We start from the raw sequence: 23,497 nt of genomic DNA on the forward strand, positions 1-23,497 counted from the left end.
TAAGAAGTCTATATGGGGTTTACAACTTAAACATTCATCTGTCAGTACACCAAGGGACTTGACATTCTTTAGTCACTGGATGGAAGTGTCAACAAGTCAAAGCTCATTAATCCACAGATAGTAATTGGGGTTTCTTCCGTAAACTATAAACTGCGATTTATTGTTATTTAACCTCAGTTTGTTAGCTCTAGTCCATTTCCCAATTTGGTTCATACCCGTAATAAGCTTCTCCATGAGTTGCAGTTCCGTCTTTGCTGCCACTTTAAAATGCGCATCATCCACAATTAGCGCAATAATTAACTTTATGGTTTCACTAACGGGAAAATTCAGGTCAAACGACAAACCCTCCACAGCTCAGCACAAATCATTAATAAAGATTAAAAACAGTGTAGGCCCGAGCACAGCCCCTTGTGGCACACCAAATTCCATTTTCTTTGTACCCGATGCGGCACCTCCAACACTCACATACAAAGAACGATTATGAAGGAAAGACCTTAAAAGGCCTAAGAACGCACAACGAAATCCACAATTATCAAGTTTTCCAAGCAGAATACCATGATCAACCGAATAAAAGGCCTTCACAATATCGAGGAAAACTGAAGCCACTTTCCAACCAGCATCCAGGGCATCATTTACGAACGTCACCAAAAACAGAACGGCCTGATCCGTCGACATTCCTCTTCGGAATCCAAACTGGGTTGGACTTAAAAGTCTCCGCGATTCCAGAAACTCAACCATTCTAGATGAGATGAGATATACATTTATTAAAAAAGAAAACAAACACTATTCGCCTTTCGCCTGCCAAGAAAGGCAATAAGCTTGAAAGGGCAAGCGAGGTTATCACTCTCAGCTAATTAAAACAACATTCATACCTCACTACTCAACACACAAGAAACTTATCTGATGAAGGAATAAAGGAAAAAAATAGAGAAAGAGGAAAAGACAAGAAGTAGATAGAAAAAAACAAAAACAAAACAAAAAAGCGAAGAAAATCGGGAAAATACCTTGAATAAAAAGACGATCTGAAGAGAGATTGACATCAAATTCACTCCCGATACAAAAGAAACTTCTTTGTGCGTGATTTGAAAATCGGAAGACTCCAGGTACATTTTTCGCACGCTGGAGCATTATATCCCAAACATGGGGACCAGAATGGCGAATCACAAAAGATGCCCAAGTGGTGCTCCTAAACTCATGAGTTAAGTTATCAGCTTTTCTTGTATTATGATCATGACGGTCTCTATTAAAAGTAAAAAGATTTTCAAAAGTAGGGATGAGCAGCTGATTCAAATATTTATACGAGAAAATCGCGACTTGGTAATCTGGAATTTGGGATACATCCATTAACTTATTCTTTTTAAAATGCTCATAAGCAGGAACCTCATCAGAATCATCAAATTCAGATAACAATTTTAGAGATCCATTCTGAAGCTTTTGTATTCTTTTGAAACATGTTGCAAAATTACTTGCCCATATAGAGTATCTGTAGCTAATGTATGGGTAAAATATAGAAAAATAAATCATTTTCAGAATCTTTTTTTGGGACTAGATTTTTAATTCTTCGCATCACCCCAAGGCCTCTGCTTAATTTTTCAGCTATTGCACTTGAATGGTTTTTCCACGACAGGTTTCCATCAATTAAAAACCCCAAATACGTCGTTGTTGCTACTCTCTTTATCACGTTTTCTTGAACCGTGATATGGTCATTTCCAGCAATAGACGAAAGTCTAGAAAATATCATGAAAAAAGTCTTAGAAAAGTTTAGGGTTAATATATTTTGCTGAGAAAAAGTTAGAAATTCAGAAACTACATTATGAATTTTATTATATAAAACATCAAGTGAAGGCGCTGCCAGAAAGAGCAAAGTGTCATCTGCAAACAGGATGACACCAGCCTCTGACAGGTAGTGTTTCACTCGATCAATGAAAATAATGAAAAGTAGAGGTCCCAGGATTGACCCTTGTGGGACCCCGCACTCTATTTTCTTTTTTGAAGATAAAATGACCCATTCTGAACTATCTGATACCGATTGTGTAGATACGATGAAAACCACTCCAGGCTTGAACCCTTCACCCCAATCGAGTCAAGAGTTTGGATAAGCTCTGAGTGGTCCACGGTATCGAACGCTTTTTTCATATCCAAAAACACAGCTGAGGGTATGAGGCCAGCTTCAAATGCATCACTAATCCTATCAACCAATTTCAGAACTGCTCTATCCGTAGATAGCCCTTTTCTGAACCCAAATTGATTTTCCATTAGAATTTTATTCTTTTCAATATAATAACTTAACTGGGCATGTACCACTTTCTCATATAACTTAGATAAAATTGGGAGAATATATATAGGTCTTTGATTCGATGGGTGATCTTTTTTCCCTCCTTTATGAAGAGGAACGACTCTTGCAATCTTTAGTGCTTCCGGGAAGACTCCAAGATCTAGAGAAAGGTTGATGAGGTGCCTCAAGACAGGTAAGACACTCGTTTTTGCGGCTTTTATGAGTTTCAGGGAAAACGCATCCATCCCGCTAGAGCTTGACTTCATCGTAGCCAGGAATCGTGCCATTTCCCTTCCCGAATATCTTGCAAACTCAAAGGAATTCTGACTTGCAGGCTGTCTTTCAACGACAGATCCAAAACTCGCAGATGTGCGTAGTTTAGCCCGCGCTTGATCGCAAAGTCTTTTTCCTTCATTTGCAAAATAACCACACAGAAATTCAGATATGTCTTGAGAATCAGTAAGACGACCTCCTGTTGTCTCCATGACTCTCATCTCCTCTTTACTATGAAATTTACCCAAAAGTTTATTTATTGTTTTCCATGTATTTTTCATATTCCCTTGATTTTCATGAAATTCATTTTGAAAATAAAGTTTCTGAGCATTCCGTTTTACTGAATTTAAAATATTCCGAAATCTCTTGAATTTTATAAAACTATCATCTGAATGATCCTTTAAATAATTCACATAAAGTTTGTTTTTCTGCTTTATTGAAACTAGAATAGCTTTTGTTATCCATGGTTTCTTAGGAAAATTTCTACTAGGCTTTATTCTTCGCAAGGGATATGTTTCATTCATTACATTCGTCACTATCTCACTGAATAGGTCATATGCAGTATTTGGACACTTTTTCTTTATTACACGCGAGAAATTCGTTTCATCAATCATATTTTCAAAACTCTTTAGGTTTTATTATTCATTTCACGGTAAAAAGAAGCCCTTTCATTTCGTTTATTTTACTTTGACTGATTCATCTTTATTTCACTTATTAAAAGAAGGTGATCTGAGCTGTCGGACACAACCACATGTGCGTGGGATCTGTCAAGATCTTTCCACCATTAACGAAAAAATTATCAAATAAAGATGCCGAGAGATGCGAAATCCGAGTTGGAATAGTCACAAGAGGAAAACTATCATGTGACACCATCATATTAACAAAATGTGAGCTATTTGCTCTTTTTAGTAAATCTATATTAAAATCTCCCATCATAAATTTTTTTTTTTTTTCATTATTAATTTTATCTAACAATGGTTCAAATTCATCAAGAAAAAAACTAATATCACATGACGGATTTTTGTAAATTAATCCCAAAATCAAGTTCCTTTCCCCTTCATTTTTTATTTCAATGAAAAGTGTTTCAATCCTACCTTCAAGCCACAGGGAAAGGTCATCCCTAACCCAATTTTGGGTACCTTCATTAATCAAAAGGCCTAGACCGCCCCGCTCCATGGTTGTCCGTTCTCTTCGCTCGCAAATATATCCTGGGAAAGAAAAATCTCATGGCAGTGACTTGCTAGAAACAAATGTCTCACAAAGGCCTACAATACACGGTTTCTTATCTAGCGAATTTAAAATCTCACATAAAGAAGAATATGCCGTTCTTAGACCTTGACAATTCCAGAAAATGATCGCTCTTTCTACATTTGCAGGCTTTGAATACTCAAAGATTATTCGGATTCAGATAATTACTTGGGCGACAATTCAACGAAAAATTATCGATGCATTCATCATCCCCCGCAAGTGTGTCACGAGCTTGGCTTCCAAGAATAAACCGTTTTTTTTTTCAAATTCATTCAAAGTGTCGTCATATATATTCGCACTCATTGAACAGGGTGACTACCTTTACGACAAAAAAAAGAAGAAGAAAAAAAAAGCATTTATCATCTTTTAAACACTCTACTTAACACTGGGAGAAGAGACATAGGTCTATAATCATGGAAAGAATTCTTATCAGCTCCTTTAAATAACGGAATAACTTTAGCTGACTTAAAGCAATCTGGAAAAATACCACATTTCATACACTGATCAAATAGGTACACCAAATGCTCTGATACAACTGGAAATGCATGCTTCAAAACTATCAGGGAAAAATAATCACTACCTGCGGCATTACTCTTCATGCTCCAAACTGTATTTCGGAGATCCTTAACATTAATCGGATGCACAAAAGCAGAAACATCACTAGCCATAGGTAAAAAATGAACAAAAGACTCTTTTACAGAGGAGGAGAATCCGGTAACTACCATATTTTTTCCAATATTTGCAAAGTGGTTACACATCTGATCAGCTGATTCCTCTGGCGATGAGGTACAAGCTGTGGCAACAGAACTCTGGGTTGGGTTAATTACCGAGTTGATTGTTTTCCAGGTCTTCGTTGGATTTCCTTCCGACTTTTTAAATTCTTCTCTGAAATAATATATTTTAGATCTGTCTTTTAAACGTATACAGGGCTCCTGAAAATTGTAGTATGTACATAGTGCTCTTGAGTAAGTCAAACCTCCCACTCAACATATCTGAAAAGTTTCAATTTAGTACCCTGCACCAGCCCTACGATATTACTGATATGCCCTTTTGACAGCTTGCATGCAAATAGTATGTTTTGATTTAGTTCAAATTTTTCTTCAATATTCCCTGAAACGTTCACCGTAATACCTTTATTCCACCGTAATACCATAATAGCCTAAGTAGTAGCAGTAGGAGTATTAGCAGTAGTAGGGATGAAGTCCAGCAAATTATAGAAATTATTAAGATCTATGTAGTTTTCGGCAGAAAAAATGTAATTCCAAACGCAAATAGGCTTTATTAATCAAATGGTTTTTCTATATTAGATCGAATTTTCTGACTATATCTGATTGGTGGATTATTTTTAGCAGACCAATCACATGACTATTTTAGAAGCAGCTTACATAACGCAAAGACGAAATGACACCACTATGGTGCTACACTCAAATATATGTTTATACTGATGCCAAAAAAAGAAGCAGCTCTTTACTTTTGTTATTGTCCTTAACCGGAACATTTTCGGTCTAGTTTATTACTAGATTATTTTTTCTCTTTTTCCCTTCTTTACAATTTATTTTTCAGTAATCTTGACACTTACTCTCTATCAAACGTAATGCCGAAATTCTTACTTTATATATTCTTGCTCAGTTATGCTTATTGAATGCGCTTTGCTAGTTTTGGATATAAATTTTCTTTGCCACAAAAAAAAAACCTATGCATTAAAATTCTTTCCAGAGATGCGTAGAGCGACAAAAATAGCTGTTTTGCTTAGCTAAAGTAGCTGCTAATTACTTCTATATTTAGTTTTAACTCTTCATCTTTCTAGTTGCTGGACAAAAAGTGAAAAACTATTACGACCATTACTTGAACTCTGGAAACATTAAGACTGTTTTTGGAATGGCGGCAAACCATGGTTTTGTAAGATTTCTCTTATTGTCTTATCTTATCTTTATTTCCAAGCTTAATATTTATTTATACTATCAATCCTTCTTTTTTTATCCATACACACTCCCGACCATGTGAAAGTCGAAGCCAAGGCTCATATAAAAGTCGAGCGATAAAAGTAAATAAAGTAAATAAATAAAAGTAAATAAATAAAAGTAAATAAAAAGTAAATAAAAGTCGAGCCATAAAAGTAAAAAGTAAATAAGTTATAAAAGTAAAAACATTTATATATTTTTTCAGTAAAGTGCAAATTCTGTTCTGGCCTCCCAACTTATGTTATTTTCTGCTCGTTTAAAGTTTGACTTGGTTATTTATTATAATTTCTGTTCGTTTTGGGTTTCATTTATTTATCGATGCTGATTTGTGGTAGTTTCACGCTTGGTAGACTTTTTTTTTGCTCATTTTTTGTTTAATGGAGTTCTTTACTTTTCTTTGAAAAACTTATTTTGTGGAAAAAGTTTTTTTTTAAATTAATTTATGTTCATGTTATATTGACATAGTCTTTTCAGGGAAAAAGAAAACAACACTTTAAATATTTTCGTTTTTTTTAAGACTTTATAGTTTGGCCTGCTATTTGTATGCTGGAGAAAAATTTTCAGAAATTTTTAACAACATGCACCCTTTTAAAAACCTGGACACAAATAGTAGTTTTTAATTTAGTTTCATACCTCGATCGTCTAGTTAACCTGAAATGGAAAACTTGATACCATTCGCAAAAAAATCTGTTTGATTTCTTTGACAGCTTGGATACGTTTATGCTATTTTCATTCGGTTAAATCTGAATAACAGGAGCAGTCCCGAACCTTTGAAAATAATAACCTCATTCGTTCATGGGACACTGCTGAGATGCCTTATTGGAAATTAGTATTAACACAGTGCATTTTGATTTAATCTTAAGGCAACATTTGGTTTTTAAACATAATGGGCAAATAGGAGGGTGGGCATGGGAGGCGGATTAGTTGCCCTCCAATCACTTTCAACAATCAAAACGGGCATCAGCCCTTTCTATTTTCAATCTAATGAGCCTTTTTCGAAGTTCCTACGACAACTGCTTAGATACGAAGTGCCCTGGTCTAAACAACAACAACAACAGCAAAAAATAATACATTATACCCACATCGATCTTTACTATAAAAATATCAAGCGTTCCAATCCTTTTCGACTATTAAAAAGGGCACTTGGTCTTTCGATTTCCAATCGAATAAGCCCTTTTTGAGTTTCTAAAACACCGCTTTCTATAAACACCTTATATACCCCCAGGGAATAAATTACAACCCTTACCCTAAGGGCTCTTAGGATGGTTTTCATCCACTAAGACCTAATTTCCAGAACTTTCAACTACGTTGTACAAAATGGCTATCTCAAAATTTTAATTAGATGTGTTTGGGGAAATGGTGGTCGTCAGAGGTGGGTTAGGCGCCCTCCAGTAACTTTCAAATATTAGAAAAAAGGCACTAGCCCTTTCAATTTCCAATCGAGTGAGCCCTTTTTGAAGTTTCTGCGACAACGCTTTCAATAAAACCTTATATGCCCCCAGGGCATAACTTACAACCCTTGCCCTGAGGGTTAAGGGGGGGGGGGCGGTGATCCTCAAAGACCAAATGTCCAGAACTTTCTACTACGTTGAAAAAATGGCTAACTGACAATTTTGATTGGATGTGTTTTGGGGAATAATGGAAGTGAGAGGGGGGTTACTTACTCTCCAATCACTTTCGACTCTTAAAAAGGTTACTAGCACTCTCAATTTCGAATTGAATGAGCCCTTTTTGAAGTTTTTACGACAGCTCTATATATAAAAACCTTATATACCCCAGGGCATAACTCACAACCGTTGCCCTGGGGGCTCTGGGGGGTTTGTCATCCATAAATACATAATTTCCAGAATTTTCAACTGCGTTGAACAAAATGGCTATCTCTAACCTTTGATTGAATTTTTTTTGGGAAATGGTGGGCGTGAGAGGAGGGTTAATTACTCTCCTCTCACTTTCGACGATTAAAAAGGGGACTTTCAGTTTCCAATCAAATCAGCCCTTTTGAAATTTCTACAACAACTTTCTATATAAACCCTATTTGCCCCCAGGGCATAACTTACAACCCTTGCACTAAGGGATGTGTTAAACTTGGATTGGATGTGATTGGGAAAATGGTGGGTGTGAGAGAGGGGCTAGTTACCCTTCAATCACTTTCGAGTATTAAAAAGGGCACTAGCCCTTTCAATTTCCGATTGAATGAGCCCTTTTTGAAGTTTCTACAGCATCGCTTTCTAAAAGAACCTTATTTGCCCCCAGCGCATTACTTACACCCCTTGCCCTGAGGGCTAGGGGGGAGGGGTTGTCATCCTTAAAGACCTAATTTCCAAAACTTTGAACTACGTTGAATAAAATGGCTATCTAAAAATTTTGATTGTATGTGTTCGGGGAAAAGGTGGGCGTGAGAGGGGGTTTGTTGCCCTCAAATCACTTTTAAATATTAAAAAAGGCATTAGCCAATGAACTTTCAAACTGAATGAGTTTCTTTTAAAGTTCCTAAGACAAACCTTTCACTAAAAACATTGTTAACCCTCAGAGCTTTACTTATAAACCTTGCTCTGAATACTGTGGGGGGAGTTTCATACCCAAAGGTATCATTTCCATAACTTCAAACTACGTTGTACAAAATAGATATCTAATAATTTTGATTGGATGTGTTTTGGGAAAGGGTGGGCGTCAGAGGGCGATAAGTCAACCTCCAATCACTTTCAACTATTAAAAAAGTCTCTAGCCCTTTCAATGTCTAATCGAATGTGCCCATTTTATGTTTCCACTACAACACGTTCTACATAAACGTTATATGCCCCCAGGATATAACTTACAACCCTTGCCCTGAGGGTTAAGGGGGGGGGGGGGCTGTGATCCAAAAAGACCAAATTTCCAGAAATTTATACTACGTTGAAAAAATGGCTAACTGACAATTTTGATTGGATGTGTTTTGGGGAATAATGGAAGTGAGAGGGGGGTTAGTCACCCTCCAATCACTTTCGACTATTAAAAAGGTTACTAGCACTCTCAATTTCGAATTGAATGAGCCCTTTTTGAAGTTTTTACGACAGCACTTTTTATAAAAACCTTATATGCCCCCAGGGCATAACTTACGACCTTTGTCCTGGGGGCTCTGGGGGGTTTGTCATCCATAAATATATAATTTCCAGAAATTTCAACTACGTTGAACAAAATGGCTATCTCTAAACTTTGATTGAATTTTTTTTGGGAAATGGTGGGCGTGAGAGGAGGGTTAATTACTCTCCTCTCACTTTCGACGATTAAAAAGGGGAATTTCAGTTTCCAATCAAATCAGCCCTTTTGAAATTTCTACAACAACTTTCTATATAAACCCTATTTGCCCCCAGGGCATAACTTACAACCCTTGCACTAAGGGATGTGTTAAACTTGGATTGGATGTGATTGGGAAAAGGGTGGGTGTGAGAGAGGGGCTAGTTACCCTTCAATCACTTTCGATTATTACAAAGGGCACTAGCCCTTTCAATTTCCGATTGAATGAGCCCTTTTTTAAGTTTCTACAGAATCGCTTTCTAAAAGAACCTTATAGGCCCCCCGCGCATTACTAACCACCCGTGCCCTGAGGGCTAGGGGGGAGGGGTTGTCATCCTTAAAGACCTAATTTCCAAAACTTTGAACTACGTTGAATAAAATGGCTATCTAAAAATTTTGATTGTATGTGTTCGGGGAAAAGGTGGGCGTGAGAGGGGGTTTGTTGTCCTCAAATCAATTTCGACTATTGAAAAGGGCATTAGCCCTTTGAATTTCCAACCGAATGAGCTCATTTTCAAGTTTCTACGACAAAGATTTCAATAGAAACCTTATATGCCCCCAGGGCATAACCTGTAACCCTTGCCCTGAAGACTGTGGGGGGAGTGTCCTGCTCAAAGGTATAATTTCCTGAACTTTAAACTGCGTGTAACAAAATGGCTATCTCAAAATTTTGATTGGATGTGTTTGGGGAAAGGGTGGGCGTAGAAGGGGTTTTAGTTACCTTTCAATCACTTTCGACTATTTAAAAGCCATTTCAATTTCTAATCGAATAAGCCCATTTTGAAGTTTCTACGACAACACGTTCTATAAAAACCTTATATGCTCCCAGAGCATAACTTACAACCCTTGCCCTTTGGGCTGTGGGGGGGAGGGGTGGTTATCCTAAAAGACCTAATTTCCAGAACTTTCAACTATGTTGAACAAAATGGCAACATCTTAAAATTTTGATTGGATGTGTTTGGGGAAAAGTTGGGCGTGAGAGGGGTGTTAGTTGCCCACCAATCACATTCGACTATTAAAAAGGGCATTAGCCCTTTGAATTTCGAATCGAATGAGCATTTTTTGAAGTTTCTACGCCAACGCTTTTTTATAAAAACCTTATATGGTCCAGGGCATAACTTACAACCCTTGCCCTGAGGTCTGTGGGGGACTGTCCTCCTCAAAAATATAATTTTTATCTGGAAATTAACTACGCTCAAAAAAATAGCTATATCAAAATTTTGATTGGATGTGTTTTGGGAAATAGTGGGCGTGGAAGGGGTGTTAGTTGCCTTCCAATCACTTTCGACTATTAAAAATGGCTCAAGCCACTCCAATATCCAATTGCATGAGCCCTTTTTGAAGTTTCTACGACAACTTCTTCGATACGAAGTGCCCTGGTCTAAAGGGAAAAAAAAACAATAAATAATAAATTGTGCCAACATCGTTCTTATATACCCTCAGGGCATAACTTAAAACCCTTGGCCTGAGGGTTTTGGGGGAGTGTCCTCCTTAAAAACATATTTTCTATCTGGAAATCAACTACGCTGAACAAAATGGCTATCTCAAAATTTTGATTGGACGTGTTCGGGGAAATGGTGGGCGTGGCCAATCGCTTGCCTTCCAAGCACTTTCGATTATTAAAAAGGGCACAAGCCACTCCAATTTCCAATTGAGTGAGCCCTTTTTGAAGTTTCTACGATAACTTCTTCGATACGAAGTGCCCTGGTATAGAAAAAGAAGAAGAAGAAAAAATAATACATTGTGCAAACATCGTTCTATACTTAGGCAGCGCTATTGCGCTGCCTATGATACTATCTATTTATTTGAAGCTGTCCACTTGATAGATATTCTCGTTACCCAATTTCACCTGTTCACCTTCACTTATTCCTAGTCTTACCTCCCGTGAAGTTATGATGTCGGTAAAGTCCGGGATGAAAATTTGAGAGAAACTTTCCAAGAACATTTGAATACTAAACTTGAGAGTTTAAAATTTGACAATGTGGAAGATGAATGGAATAATTTTAGAAAAAAAATTTGTGAAGTTGCTGAGGGTGTCTTAGGAAGAAAGTTAGGACTGCAGATTGGAATATTAGTGAAATACTTTATCAAACAGTTCGTGGCAACGAACTGTAAGTAAGGAGCCACCCGACTCAATGGTAACCGAAACTCTAAAAAGCGGAATTTCTATACCAATAGATACATCACAGGAATCAGATTTTAATGCTGATTTCAAATATATAAGTTTCATCAAGTTTAGTCTTACCCATCAAAAGTTACGTGCATGAGAAAATTTGGCTGATTTTAGAAAAAAGGAGGAAACACCCCCTAAAATTTATAGAACCCTAATGAGAATCACACCATCATATTCAGCGTATAAGAGAACTGTACTGTAGAAGTTTCAAGCACCTATCTACAAAAATGTAGAATTTTACATTTTTTGCCAGAAGAAAGATCAGGGATGCGTGTTTATTTTTTATTTTTATTTTTGTTTTTACCCAAGGGTGATTATATCAACCCAGTGGTCCTAGAATATCGTAGGAGGGCTCATTGGAACGGAAATTAAAAGTTCTAGTGCCTGTTTTAAGTGACCACAAAAATGGAAGGCAACTAGGCCCCGTCCCACGCTCATTTTTTTCCCAAAGTCACCCGATCAAAATTTTGAGATATTCCATGAAGGAAGTTTTAATGGGGGAAGGGATATTGCTGTGAAGGGGGCGCCGGATTTCCCATCATTATTAAAGAAAAAGATCAGAAATTAAATTTAAAAAATACAAGTTTTTCAACTGAAAGTAAGGAGCCACATCAAAACTTAAAACGAACAGAAAATATTACGCATATGATTGGGTTCACCCCCTAGTCAATACCTCGCTCTTTAAGCCAAGGATTTTTTAGTACTTTCATAAGAGCTATTTATTCTAATTAACGGCCTTTGTGATTAAGGGGTTATTTTTAAAGAATTGGAGCAAAATTTGAACTTTAGCTTAAAGAGCAAGGTATTGACTAGGGGCTAACTCCCTAATATACGTATTAAAAATCTATGAATATAGAAGTTCGTTGCGTAAGTTAATTAGTAAGTTATTTATATTTATTACTAATAAAAATGTTCGTAAATAAAATTAAACAAGTTTCTAGAAAGCCATTTAAGCAAATAAAAGTAAAATTAATATACAAATTTTGTTTTAATTATTCATGTACGGTGAGCCAAAATCAAAACCTGCATTAATTAAAAAACGTTCAAAAATTAAATAAAAAAAAACAAGTTTTTTTAACTGAAAGTAAGGAACGACGTTAAAACTTAAAACGAACAGAAATTATTCCGTATATGAAAGGGGCTGTCCCCTCCTCAACGCCTCGCTCTTTACGCTAAAGTTTGACTTTCTGACAATTCTATTTTTTTTAAATAAAAAACTTTAGCGTAAAGAGCGAGGCGTTGAGGAGGGGACAGCCCCTTTCATATACGGAATAATTTATGTTCGTTTTAAGTTTTGACGTCGTTCCTTACTTTCAGTTAGAAAAACCTGTTTTTTTATTTAATCTTTAATAGAGAGGAGAAGGGGTTTGTACAAGAATTATCTAAGTGATAGATCATAGGAAAACAAAAGGAATGTAAACAAAAGTGGAGAAAACATTAAAATATGTACTAATGAAGTGGGAAGTGGAGGCCATATATAAAATTGCCAATGATCTGGAAGATCCAGCTAGACGAGATAATAGTAAAATATTATACTGGCATGTTAATAACTTGAGTGGGAGAAGTCAATCCGGACTTATCCCAGTTAAAGATTTAAACGGAGCCACAATTAGCGATAAGGAAAGAGTTAAAGAGAGATGGACGGAACATTTTGAGAATGTGCTTAACCGAGATATAGTTGTAGAACAAGATATAGATGAAAATGAACAAGTTTGTGATACCTTGGATGTGAAAGAAGATTTTGTTTTGTGAGGAAGAATTAGTGTCAGTACTAAAAGGATTAAAAAATAATAAGGCTCAAGTTGCTGATAGTATGGTAAATGAGTTTCTTAAATATGGTTTGTCTGAGATTAGAAAAAAGTTACTGAAGACTATGAATATGATTTTTGAAAAAAGAGGAAGTACCTAACGATTTTAGGAAACCCTTAATTAAACCACTGTATAAGAAAGCTGATAAGACCGAGTCTGGTAATTTTCAAGGCATTAGTCTGGTCTCTGTAGGTAGCAAATTACTTAGTAATATGATACTTTTTAGACAAAGAGATGCTGTAGACAAAGTTTAGAGAGAAGAACAGTGCAGTTTTAGAAAAGGTAGTGGATGTGTCGACCAAATTTTCACTCTTAGGACAATAATTGAGAAGTGCCTGAGTTGTCAAACACCTTTGGTCCTCAATTTTATAGATTTTGAACAAGCATTCGATTCTGTTGATAGAAGCCGCTTTAGCAAAGTTCTTATCCTTGTATGGTAAATCAGACAAATACATTAACGTGATTAGTGCTATGTACGAGAATAACGCTGCTGCGGTTAAGGTAAGAAATGAGGCTAGCAGCTGGTTTTGTATTAAATCAGGAGTTAAGAAGGATTGTGTTCTATCCCTCTTTATATAGATCGTTTTGATGGACTTTGTCTTAAGAAGCACAGGAAAGACAATGGGAGACCACGGAATCAAACGGTGAGGAAAACTCTCCTGGACTTAGATTATACTGATGATTTAAGCATCATAGATTAAAATTTGAGCAAAAAGAATGAACTTTTAGAGAATTTGCAAGTTTAGGGTGCTACAATGTAATAAGTGAAGATGAAAAGGTGACGTTGGGTAACGAAAAGATTTATCAGGTGGGCAGCTTCACTTACCTTGGTAGTATTATCGGTAAAGACGGTGGGAGCAGTGAAGATGTTAAAAGTCGAATAGCCAAGACTCAAGGTGTTTTTTCACAGTTAAAAAAATTTTGGAGAATAGAAAGATAATCTGCAAGCCAACATTAGAATATTGGAAGTGATGACAGTGGTCATCACTTCCTACGGTTCTACGTTTCTACATACTACGTTTCTTTTCTTTCTATGTAATAGGACCATATTGGAGTCTATGATCGTGAATGATATGAAGTTGGGATCCCCAATGATTCGGGCACATTCTGTTGGATAAAATTTTATCTGGAATAAGGTTTTTTTGCTCGTCATTCGATGGTCTGTAGTCATCGTCATTCTCGGTGTCGGATCCACTGATATATCCTTATCTTCTTCAAGTATCTAAATGATATCTTCCTCTGTACCCGGCTGACTGACCGTATTTCAAACAGTAGGCTCTGAAGCATGGGCGCTCCGAAAAGCGGATGATGATTTGCTAAATGTTTTCCAGAAAAACTGGCTATGGATTGCTCTGGTTACCCATGTAACTGCATATACCTCAAACAGTAAGTTGTAGAAAATTGGGATCCCATCACGCTTTATAGCACTACAATGAGAGAAAGTTCGGGAAAACTTAGATATATTGTGCGGACGAAGGATAACAGGTTGCCGAAGATTGTCCTTTTTGACCAACCGTCTAAGGCTAAACAGAAAGTAGGTCGTCCTCATCTGGGGTGGGAGGATGTCATAAAGAAAGGTTTAAAGGAAATGGGAACTTCCTGGGAGGGTATAAAGAGGAACGCTTTGAATAGATTGGGATGGAGGAGGAATGTGCGTTGCTGTGTTGGCCCCAGGAAGTTTGGTGCTGCCGAGAGTTGTTAGTAGTAAATAGTAGTACTAACCTTAACCGTAGCAAAGTTATGCTCGCACATAGCATAAATCACTTTAATGTATTTATCTGGTAAACCATAAAAGGATAAGACCTTCCCTATGGCTCCTCTATCAACCGAATCAAGCACTTGCTCATAATCAATAGAACTGAGGACTTAAGGTTTTTGATGACTCAGGCACTTCTCAATTATTAATCTAAGAGTGAAAATTCGGTCGCCGGATCCTCTACCCTTCCTGGAACCACACTGTTCTTCTATTATAATTTTATCTACAGCATATCTAAATCTAAAAAGTATCATCATATTAAGAAATTTGCTTCCTACAGAAACCAAGCTAATGCCTGTACAATTACCACAATCACTCTTACCATCTTTAGTATAGGGAGGTTTAATTAGAGTCTTCCAAAAGTCACTAGGTTTTTCACCTTTTTCAAAAGTCATATTCTTAATCTTCAGTAATTTATTTCTAACTTCATAACCACAATATTAGAAAAAGCTCATTTACAGTACTATCAGCACCTAGGGACTTATTATTATTTTTATCCTTTTAGTAGGCTACTGTCTCTAATTCTTCCTCACAAAATAAATCTTTCTTCACATCCAAGGTGTCACAAACTTTTTCATTTTTTTCTATATCCTTTTCTGTAAATGTATCATGGTTTAACACACTCTCAAAAGGCTCTGCCCATCTCTCTTTACCTCTTTCCTTGTCACTAATTTGGGCCCCGTTTATATCTTTAACTGAGACAAGTCCCGATCGACTATTCCCTATCAATTTATTAACATGCCAGTACAGTATTTTATTGCTACGCCGTTAGCCTGTATCTTCCAGATCCTTAGCAATTTTATCCATGGCCTCCACTTCAAACCTCCTTATTTCATATTTTATTGCTTTCTCCACTTTCTTTACATTCCTCTTATTTTTGTAATCTATCACTCAAGTAGTTCTTGTACAGGCCCCTCCTCCTATTAAACATTAGACATTTTTACTAGTATTCCTAGCTCTCCTAACTTCTCTTCCTAGAATCTACCAACATAGTAGCTTCCCGAAAGGTTACCCTTCCTAAACTTCAGCTTTAAATTAACCCTAGCCACTACTAGATGGTGGTCTTTATTTTTAACATCAACAATAGCACTTCTAAACACCCGAGTATCTTTTATCAACCCTCTCAGTCTTCGGCTTACAAATTCATAATCAATAATGTTAGCTTTCTTACCATTATGTGAATACTATGTTAAAATATGGGTTATTTATGACCAAATACTGTATTGGTTATAACTAGATTGTTGTGCCTACAAAATTGGAGCAGTCTGTAACGATTAATTTTCTACACCAAATTTATCTAGAATAAGATGCCATCCATCCCTATTTCGACAGACCTGGGCATTAAATTCTTACAATAAAAATACTATATTTCTACCGGGTACCCTGTCTGTAAGTAAGTTCCTGTAGCTGTAAGTAAAATTCTTCTTAGTCAGTCAGTATTATATCCACCAGTCAATTATACAGGAGCATATACTAGCATAACTGATAGCGTGCTCTCTTAAGTCATTAAATCAGCACCTAGCATTCTATTATTAGCACCTTCCAACCTAAACAAGACTTATCAGCTTCCTTATCACCTAATTTAGTGTTTCTTACCCCTTGGATGTGTGTTTCTAAAGCTCATAATAAGTCTAGTTCAAAGTGTCTGAATTCGTGAGTCAAAATGTTTCTCATGGATCATCTAAATTAAAGTAATAAGTACGTTTTGATGGGAAGGTTACTGAGTCTTAAAATTTTGAAAACCACCTCTACTAGCTAGTCTTTTTAGAAGTAATTGGACGTTTGACGATGGTGAATATGATTCAAGATTGAAGGTTAAAAAATAAGAAAAAAGTGTTTATACCCAAAAAACTATTGCGCTCTCCCTTGGAAAGATGTTGTAGACAACGAAGATGCAAAATTTTACAACAGGAACATTTCTTTTCTAAACTAGTACGTCAATTTTCTCCCTGATTAGCATTAACAAACTTACACTTCAAAGTGTTCATATTATTCTTGAATTGTAAGATGCTTTTTGCTTAACTTCGTTGGCGATTTTTTTGTATTTATACGCATTTCCCTCAATTTAATTTATTCCCAGATAAGAAAATACCCATATCCCCTTAATCTTCAAATATCTCAGTCTTAAGGCAGATATTTCTGTCTTAAAGTAGAAGCCCTTTTTGACAAGCTTACTTTCGGTCTGGCAACCAAACAAGCCGAACTGCTCGTTCGTTACTGCATTTTAGGAATTATAAAAATAAACAACTAATTTTTCATCAAAATCTACAAAGTTGCAAAAATTACTCGAAAAGAAGGAAACATAGAAGGTGAAAAAAAAAGGAAACAAGTATTTAATGTGTCCACATCTTGACCTTTCTTTGTTAAACTTGAACATTTATATCTACATGCTTTAGATATTTAAAGTGGAAGAAAGTTTAGGGAAATGGAAACTTCGTGGGCGGGTGTAAAAAGAGAGGTTTTGAATAGATTGGGATGAAGGAGGAGCGTGCGTAGCTGTGTTGGCCTCAGGAGGCTTGGTGCTGCGGTGAATTGTTAGTAGTAGTAGTAGTAGTAGTAGTAGTAGTACTTTTAAGCTTAGAACACAGTTTTTTTTTACACTTAACCTAAATCTTCTTATAGCCAACAAATTTCTATGGTGGAGCATGTGATTCTCTCGACAGTGAATATATAGTCAATTGTGGTTACAACGGAGCTTATGAGATGTTAAATCATTTATACAGAGGAGGATTGGCTGAACCAGGTAAGATCTAAAACAGAGATATTTTTTTTGGTAAATATAACTTAAATAGGTGAAAGCTTCCTTCTTATATAGCATAAGCTTGTCCTATCCATCAATTTTATACAAAAATAAATTGCGATAGGGATTTTCCACAAAAGAAATAAGGAACGACCATGAATAATTCAAAGTGATAAACAGAACGAATGATGAATATGAGGATGGTCAGTCATTAAATGAAATATATAATCATGATCGGTTCAGGGACTATTGTGTTTTTAGTTCAAGCACTCGATCAAGTGTACTAAGAGGCTTGATCGAAAACCTCCGTTTTTGTTACGCAGATTCTATGCATCAAAATGTATCAAAACACGGTGATAGTGAATATCTATCAATCAAGAACATAGATTTAGCATTTCCATTAAAGACCGTGTATCCTTTAAGCTTTCCCTTCAGCTTAAAAGCCTGTCATGCATCGCTTTCAAGCTCATGGTTGTAAGCTATATGACATTCAAACAGAGTCCATTTCAAGTCCATTCTGAAAAAATAAATACATGAATGATGCTTTTAGAAATTTAAAGTTTATTTGTCAGAGACAACGCTATAGCGTTGCCTATAGTAAAGGCCATAAGGCTTCTATGCTTTATTATTTATTCATTTATTCTTTTTTGCAAGAGGCACTTCATATGGAAGGGTTGGTATTATAAACTTCGGCGAGGGGTCGCTCGATTGGAAATCGGAAGTTCTAGTGAGTCAAAAGTGATCAGAGGGCAGCTCCCCCCCCTCCTGCCCTTTTCCCCAAATGCTTCCTGTAAAAATTTTTAGATAGCCATTTTGTTAAAAATAGTTCAAACATCAAATAACAAAAACTCCGGGGGTTGACACAAGCCCCCAGACCACGGGGGCGGGTGTTGCAAATTAAGCCCCGGGGGGAAGGTTTTATGGAAGAATTTTAAAAATAGTTCTAAGATTAGATAATCCAGACCCCCCTCCACTCAAAAAACTTAGTAATGATATTTCATTCAAAAACCATAGAGGGAGACCCCTGGCTCTCCCTCTAGGGCCCTCCCCCACAAAAACTTGTTAAGGATATTTTATTCCAAAAACTATGGGAGCCGACCCCTGGCCCTTCGCGGCCCGGCAACTCCCCCAGAAAAAAATATATTAACGATATTTTATTCCAAAGCTTCTGGGAGGTGACCCATGACCCTCCATGGTCCACCCCCCCCCCTAAAAAAAAAACTATTTTATTCCAAAGCCTACGGGAGCTTACCCTTCGTCCTCAATGGCTTAACCCCCCCCCCTTCTAAAAAAGACATTAACAATATTTTATTCCAAAAATTGTGGGAACTGACCCTTGGTACTCTATAAACCCGACCTCCCGTCTGCTAAAAAATTATTAACGATATATATTCCAAAACTCATGGGAGCTGACCCCATGCCCCCCCCCCCAAAGAAACATCAACGATATTTATTCCAAAACCTATGGGAGCTGATCTCTGTCCCTCCTTTCTTCCCGCCACCTCCCAAAAAATGATTAACTATATTTTATTTCAAAACTCATGGGAGATGACTCAACCTATGGGAGCTGATCTCTGGCTCTCCATGCCCCCTCCCCCACCTTCAAAAAAATGATTAACAATATTTTATTTCAAAACTCATTGGAGCTGACTCCCGGCCCTCTTTAGCCCGACACTCCTTCTCCCAAATATTATTAACGATATTGTATCCCAAAATTATGGGAGCTGACCCCTGAACCTCCATGGCCCAGCCAATGGGCCTACTTTGAAATTTTGATAGAATAGATATATAGATAGATATATAGATAAATAGAGTTTAATAGAATATGTCCAGTAACTATGCCTTTGGGCATAACTTGACCCCCTACAGCCCCTGGGGAAAGGTCTGTAAAACATTAAATTTGCCCATTGTTTACGTACAGCATTTGCTGTGAAGTATACGTTTTTGGAGGGGGGGATTTATTGACTGAGTTTTTTTCCACGAGTAGAATTTTCCTTGGAGAGGGAAGTGTCCGTGGACAGACTTTCTAGGGGGTTGGACTTTTCTGGGGAAATTTTACACTTGGGGAATTTTCCAGAACTCCATTACGAAATTATTTTTATTTGTCTTACTTTCTATGTGCCGAATCAATTTGACATGTGGAGATGTTAAAAGGAATTGCCAGTGGAATTTTCAGTAGGTTGGAACTGTGAATTTCAGCAAGAATGTAATTGTCAGGGAAAAGTTCCTTGGTGGGGGGTATTTTACTTGGGAGGAACTTTCAATGGAGGGATTTTCCTTTAGCTTGAAGAGCGAGGTATTGAGAGGGGGTTAACCCCCCTCATATACGTAACGATTTTTGTTTCTTTTAAGTTTTGTTGCTGCTTCTTACTTTTAGTTGGAAAAACTTGTGTTTTTATTTAATAAAATTAAAAATGATTTTTATTTCTGTAGTTTTTCATTTAATAATGGACAATGCTAACTTGACATTAAAATCCACGTAAAGAAAAGCTAAGGTTTGTGCATAAGGAGATGAACATGACTCGACCACGTTTGAATTCGATAATTCATTTGTACTTTCAAAATTTTTGTGTATTTCTCAGTCTTGTGACTAATGACGTAAAGAAAAGGTGCAAGGCCAGCAAGTACGTGGGAGAGCCCTGCTCCCCCCTCTCCGAAGTGGTTTTGCTACTATTTATTAACTTTTTCGTAAAAAAATTATTCGTCTATTTAATGTTATTCCCCTGATATAAGTTCCTATACAAGTGGTGGGTGCAAGTGGTGGGTGCAGGGCTTTTTACTTTTTGTTTGTATTTTTCTGCCAACGACAGCTATCGATTTGAATTAGGAAGTTTTCTTTTATTTTTAATTGCTATTAGTCCTTTTTATTTATTTTGAGCCCTTCCTTGCGCTGAATAATTTAATTTAAGATTAAGAACTAGAATTTTACAGTGAACTTTTGGATAATGAAAATATTTAAGCATCATAACTTGGAATCTAATATTTTAGTTTTTTTTAATCATTTCAATTTTTTTTTCTAGTATTTTTACCCTTCATTTCGACCCATTGTTTTGCAAAATAGGTGCAATGAAACTGACTCTGACATATAAAATGTTTCGAATACGAGTGAGGGCCAGACGATCCATATATTTTTTGACCTTTGTTTAAGCGTAGCTAAAACCTTCTATAGCTTTTCAGACCCACAGAAATAAGACTTTTCCAGTCCATTCCAAAATTAAGGTAACTGAGAAAAAGTGGAATAGGTATAGTTTGTAATTTTGTTCTTTCAGGTACCTTTTTTTCTTTTATTTTCTTTTTTTTTATTTCTACGACATTCTTCTTCTTGGTTCATTTAAGAATCTTTCATTCTCATCACTTCGCATGCCTTCCTAAGAATAAGTGGCTTCTCTGAAAGACCCTTAGGACGTCATAACAAAATTTAATCGATAATCGTTATTAATAATCAATCAAATTAATCAAAGAATCAAAAAGATCAAAATGACTTCTGGTTAAAGATTAATTAGCATCTAAAATACATTTTCAAATAATCCCCAGGTCCGTTGATTTTTCGATTATAAACTTGGTGGAAGTGATGAAAGACTTGAGAGGCAAGCCATGGCTAGCTAGAGTAAAGCCAAGACAGATAGTCTCTGCGAGGGACCCTAGTTAAAGAATCCTAGCACAATCAATAACAACAATTTGCCAAAGCTTTATTTTAAGCATCATGCTATACCAACTGACTTACATTTTCTCCCCTCTTCCTTGAGTAAACACAATTAACGCGAGTGCAAACTATTTCTGATTCATTCTTTGCTTTCTTTTTTTGATACTATAATATGTTGCTTTAACACAACATCTCAGCGTGCTTTAGGCTACAATAAAGTTAAATAAAAGCAGGGTTTTTAACAGAGGAAACGAAGTTAAAGCTCAGAATCAACAGGAATTACAGCGACAGAACCAATTAGGCTTAAAATTAACAAATAGTTAGTGGATCCCCAAGGAGACAATTGCTTCCAAGTGATTACCTTGATCAGATTTTCTAAGGAATGCGTATATTACTGAAAACTCTGAAGCCCCAATATGTTTAATCCATAGTTCATATTGCAGTAAAAATGAAAGACAAGGGAAACCGCTTTACAGTTGTTATGTTGTATTTAGGGCTAATAGTGTTCCCTCATTTGTGACAATTTTTTATATGGCAAAAAGGGATATGTTTTATCTCATGAGTTCAGTCGAAATGAAAATTCAAGATCATTAACATTTCCCTGTGGGAATGGGGAAGGACTAGGGCTCGGAAATGACACACAAAACCTTTTTTCCTGATTAATTTGGAACTTACAGCCATAAGTACTTGGGTCAAGGAGACTAAAGTACAACAAATTATCCAAAGGATTAATACCTTTGAAACCAGTCCATCCTAGTAGACTAGTACATTATACTTTGCTTGAAGCTTTAGGAATTACCATGCTATTTGCTTGAAGCTCTACACCTTTTCAAAGAGAGTCAGTACTCCCTCACATGGTATACACTACAGTTTCACGTGCACATTTTAAAAAGCGAGCAAACCTTTTATACCTATAAAGTGGTCAAACACGTTTTGAGAGTATAATTGAGATTGTATAACACAATCAGACTGGTTTTTGCTATTGATATCAATTGCACAAGGAATTTCACAAGAATACGCAGTACAGTTTGACGTGCACATTTTAAAAAGCGGGCAACCCTATAAAGTGGTCAAACACGTTTTGAGAGTATAGTCGAGATTGTATAACACAAACAGACTGGTTTTTTGAGGCCACACCCATTTTTTGGGGCCAATCAGAGACAGCGGAGGTTACTCTATATACGATAACTTGAGGGGTAATTTGGTTTGAAAAAAACGACCGATATTTCCTTGCAATTCAAATTAGTAGGAGAATTTAATTAAGAGAGAATAGCTTATTTGAGAGGATAATAGCAAAGAAAATGAGAAGAGCGTTTACACTATTGGAGATTGATGCGGGAGTCGCCAGTCACAAAGATATACGAGTACCGAACGTTGTTGTGGAAAAAAGAGGAGGATGTAAACTATGCCTTGACTGGGATGATATGTATTCTAGATATGTAATATCATTAAACAAATTTCAAATGGAGGAGCAATTATGTTTTGCAGCACAACTGAATATTGTGCATATAAATAAACTTCAGGCAGCATTACATGCGCTAGTGAAATATATTGATGAGAACAAATTGAATCAGTGATTATTATTGTTGTAGTTATGCTCAATAAAACTGTTTATAAATCAAAGGTATTTATCTTTCTATTGTAGGCTGGCGTATATTTTTAGAGTAGAAAAAAAAATTCTGGTTAGTCTGAAGTTGGTTGTGAGAGTGTTAGGACTCTAAAAAATGGATAGATTTGAGAAAGAGAGAATCATAGGGAACCTAGTGGATATGGAAAAACGTTTGATTCTAGATGATGATTTTCTAGAGCTGTCTATTCAAAGGAAGATGTTTTCTCGGGGAATGCTTGTCGATATAATGAAAACTGATTCTCCATCATTAGACTATTGCATGAAGTTTTAACGTTGTGGTCCAAATGCATTTACACAATTTATTGATATATTAATCACGACACGGCAAAATGATCTTGTGGATATGCTTTTAAACACTACTTTAAAAATTTAGGACTTTCTTTTTCATGAGAAAGATGGTGTTCAAGGATGATTTACTCCTCTCTCTCTCTCTCTATCCCACTCAATTTGTTGTTGTTGGTAACTCAGTTTCATTGTGGCAGTGAGAGTATCAACACATGAAAAAATGTTCCATACATGTCCACTATGCATGTACACACTGGGAAGCTGGTCATCATGTGAGAACTGCACAATGATTGATGAGTATGAGGAAAAGTGTAGATTATGCAACCCTTGTAAATTGTATAGAGCATATGCTGTACAAATTAAAGGTTGTAATTCCTGTCTTGAAGAGGTGTGTGACTCTCATCCTAAAGGGCACCTATGCTCCAATTGTC

General features: G+C 36.4%; 1 protein-coding gene across 2 annotated transcripts in view; it reads left to right on the forward strand.

The window, feature by feature from the left end:
- LOC148951983 (uncharacterized) overlaps nt 1–23,497 on the forward strand; it is a 583,729-nt gene that overhangs the window by 12,131 nt on the left and 548,101 nt on the right. For both annotated transcript variants that reach the window (XM_089089456.1, XM_089089457.1), the window contains exons 4-5: nt 5,604–5,695; nt 17,391–17,511. In XM_089089456.1, the coding sequence (XP_088945582.1) occupies nt 5,604–5,695; nt 17,391–17,511 (213 nt within the window). The remainder of the gene's footprint in view (nt 1–5,603; nt 5,696–17,390; nt 17,512–23,497) is intronic.

This window comes from Artemia sp. Qi Xiang Cuo, chromosome 5 (assembly GCF_049724085.1).
Source record: "Artemia sp. Qi Xiang Cuo chromosome 5, ASM4972408v1, whole genome shotgun sequence".
NCBI lineage: Eukaryota > Metazoa > Arthropoda > Branchiopoda > Anostraca > Artemiidae > Artemia > Artemia sp. Qi Xiang Cuo.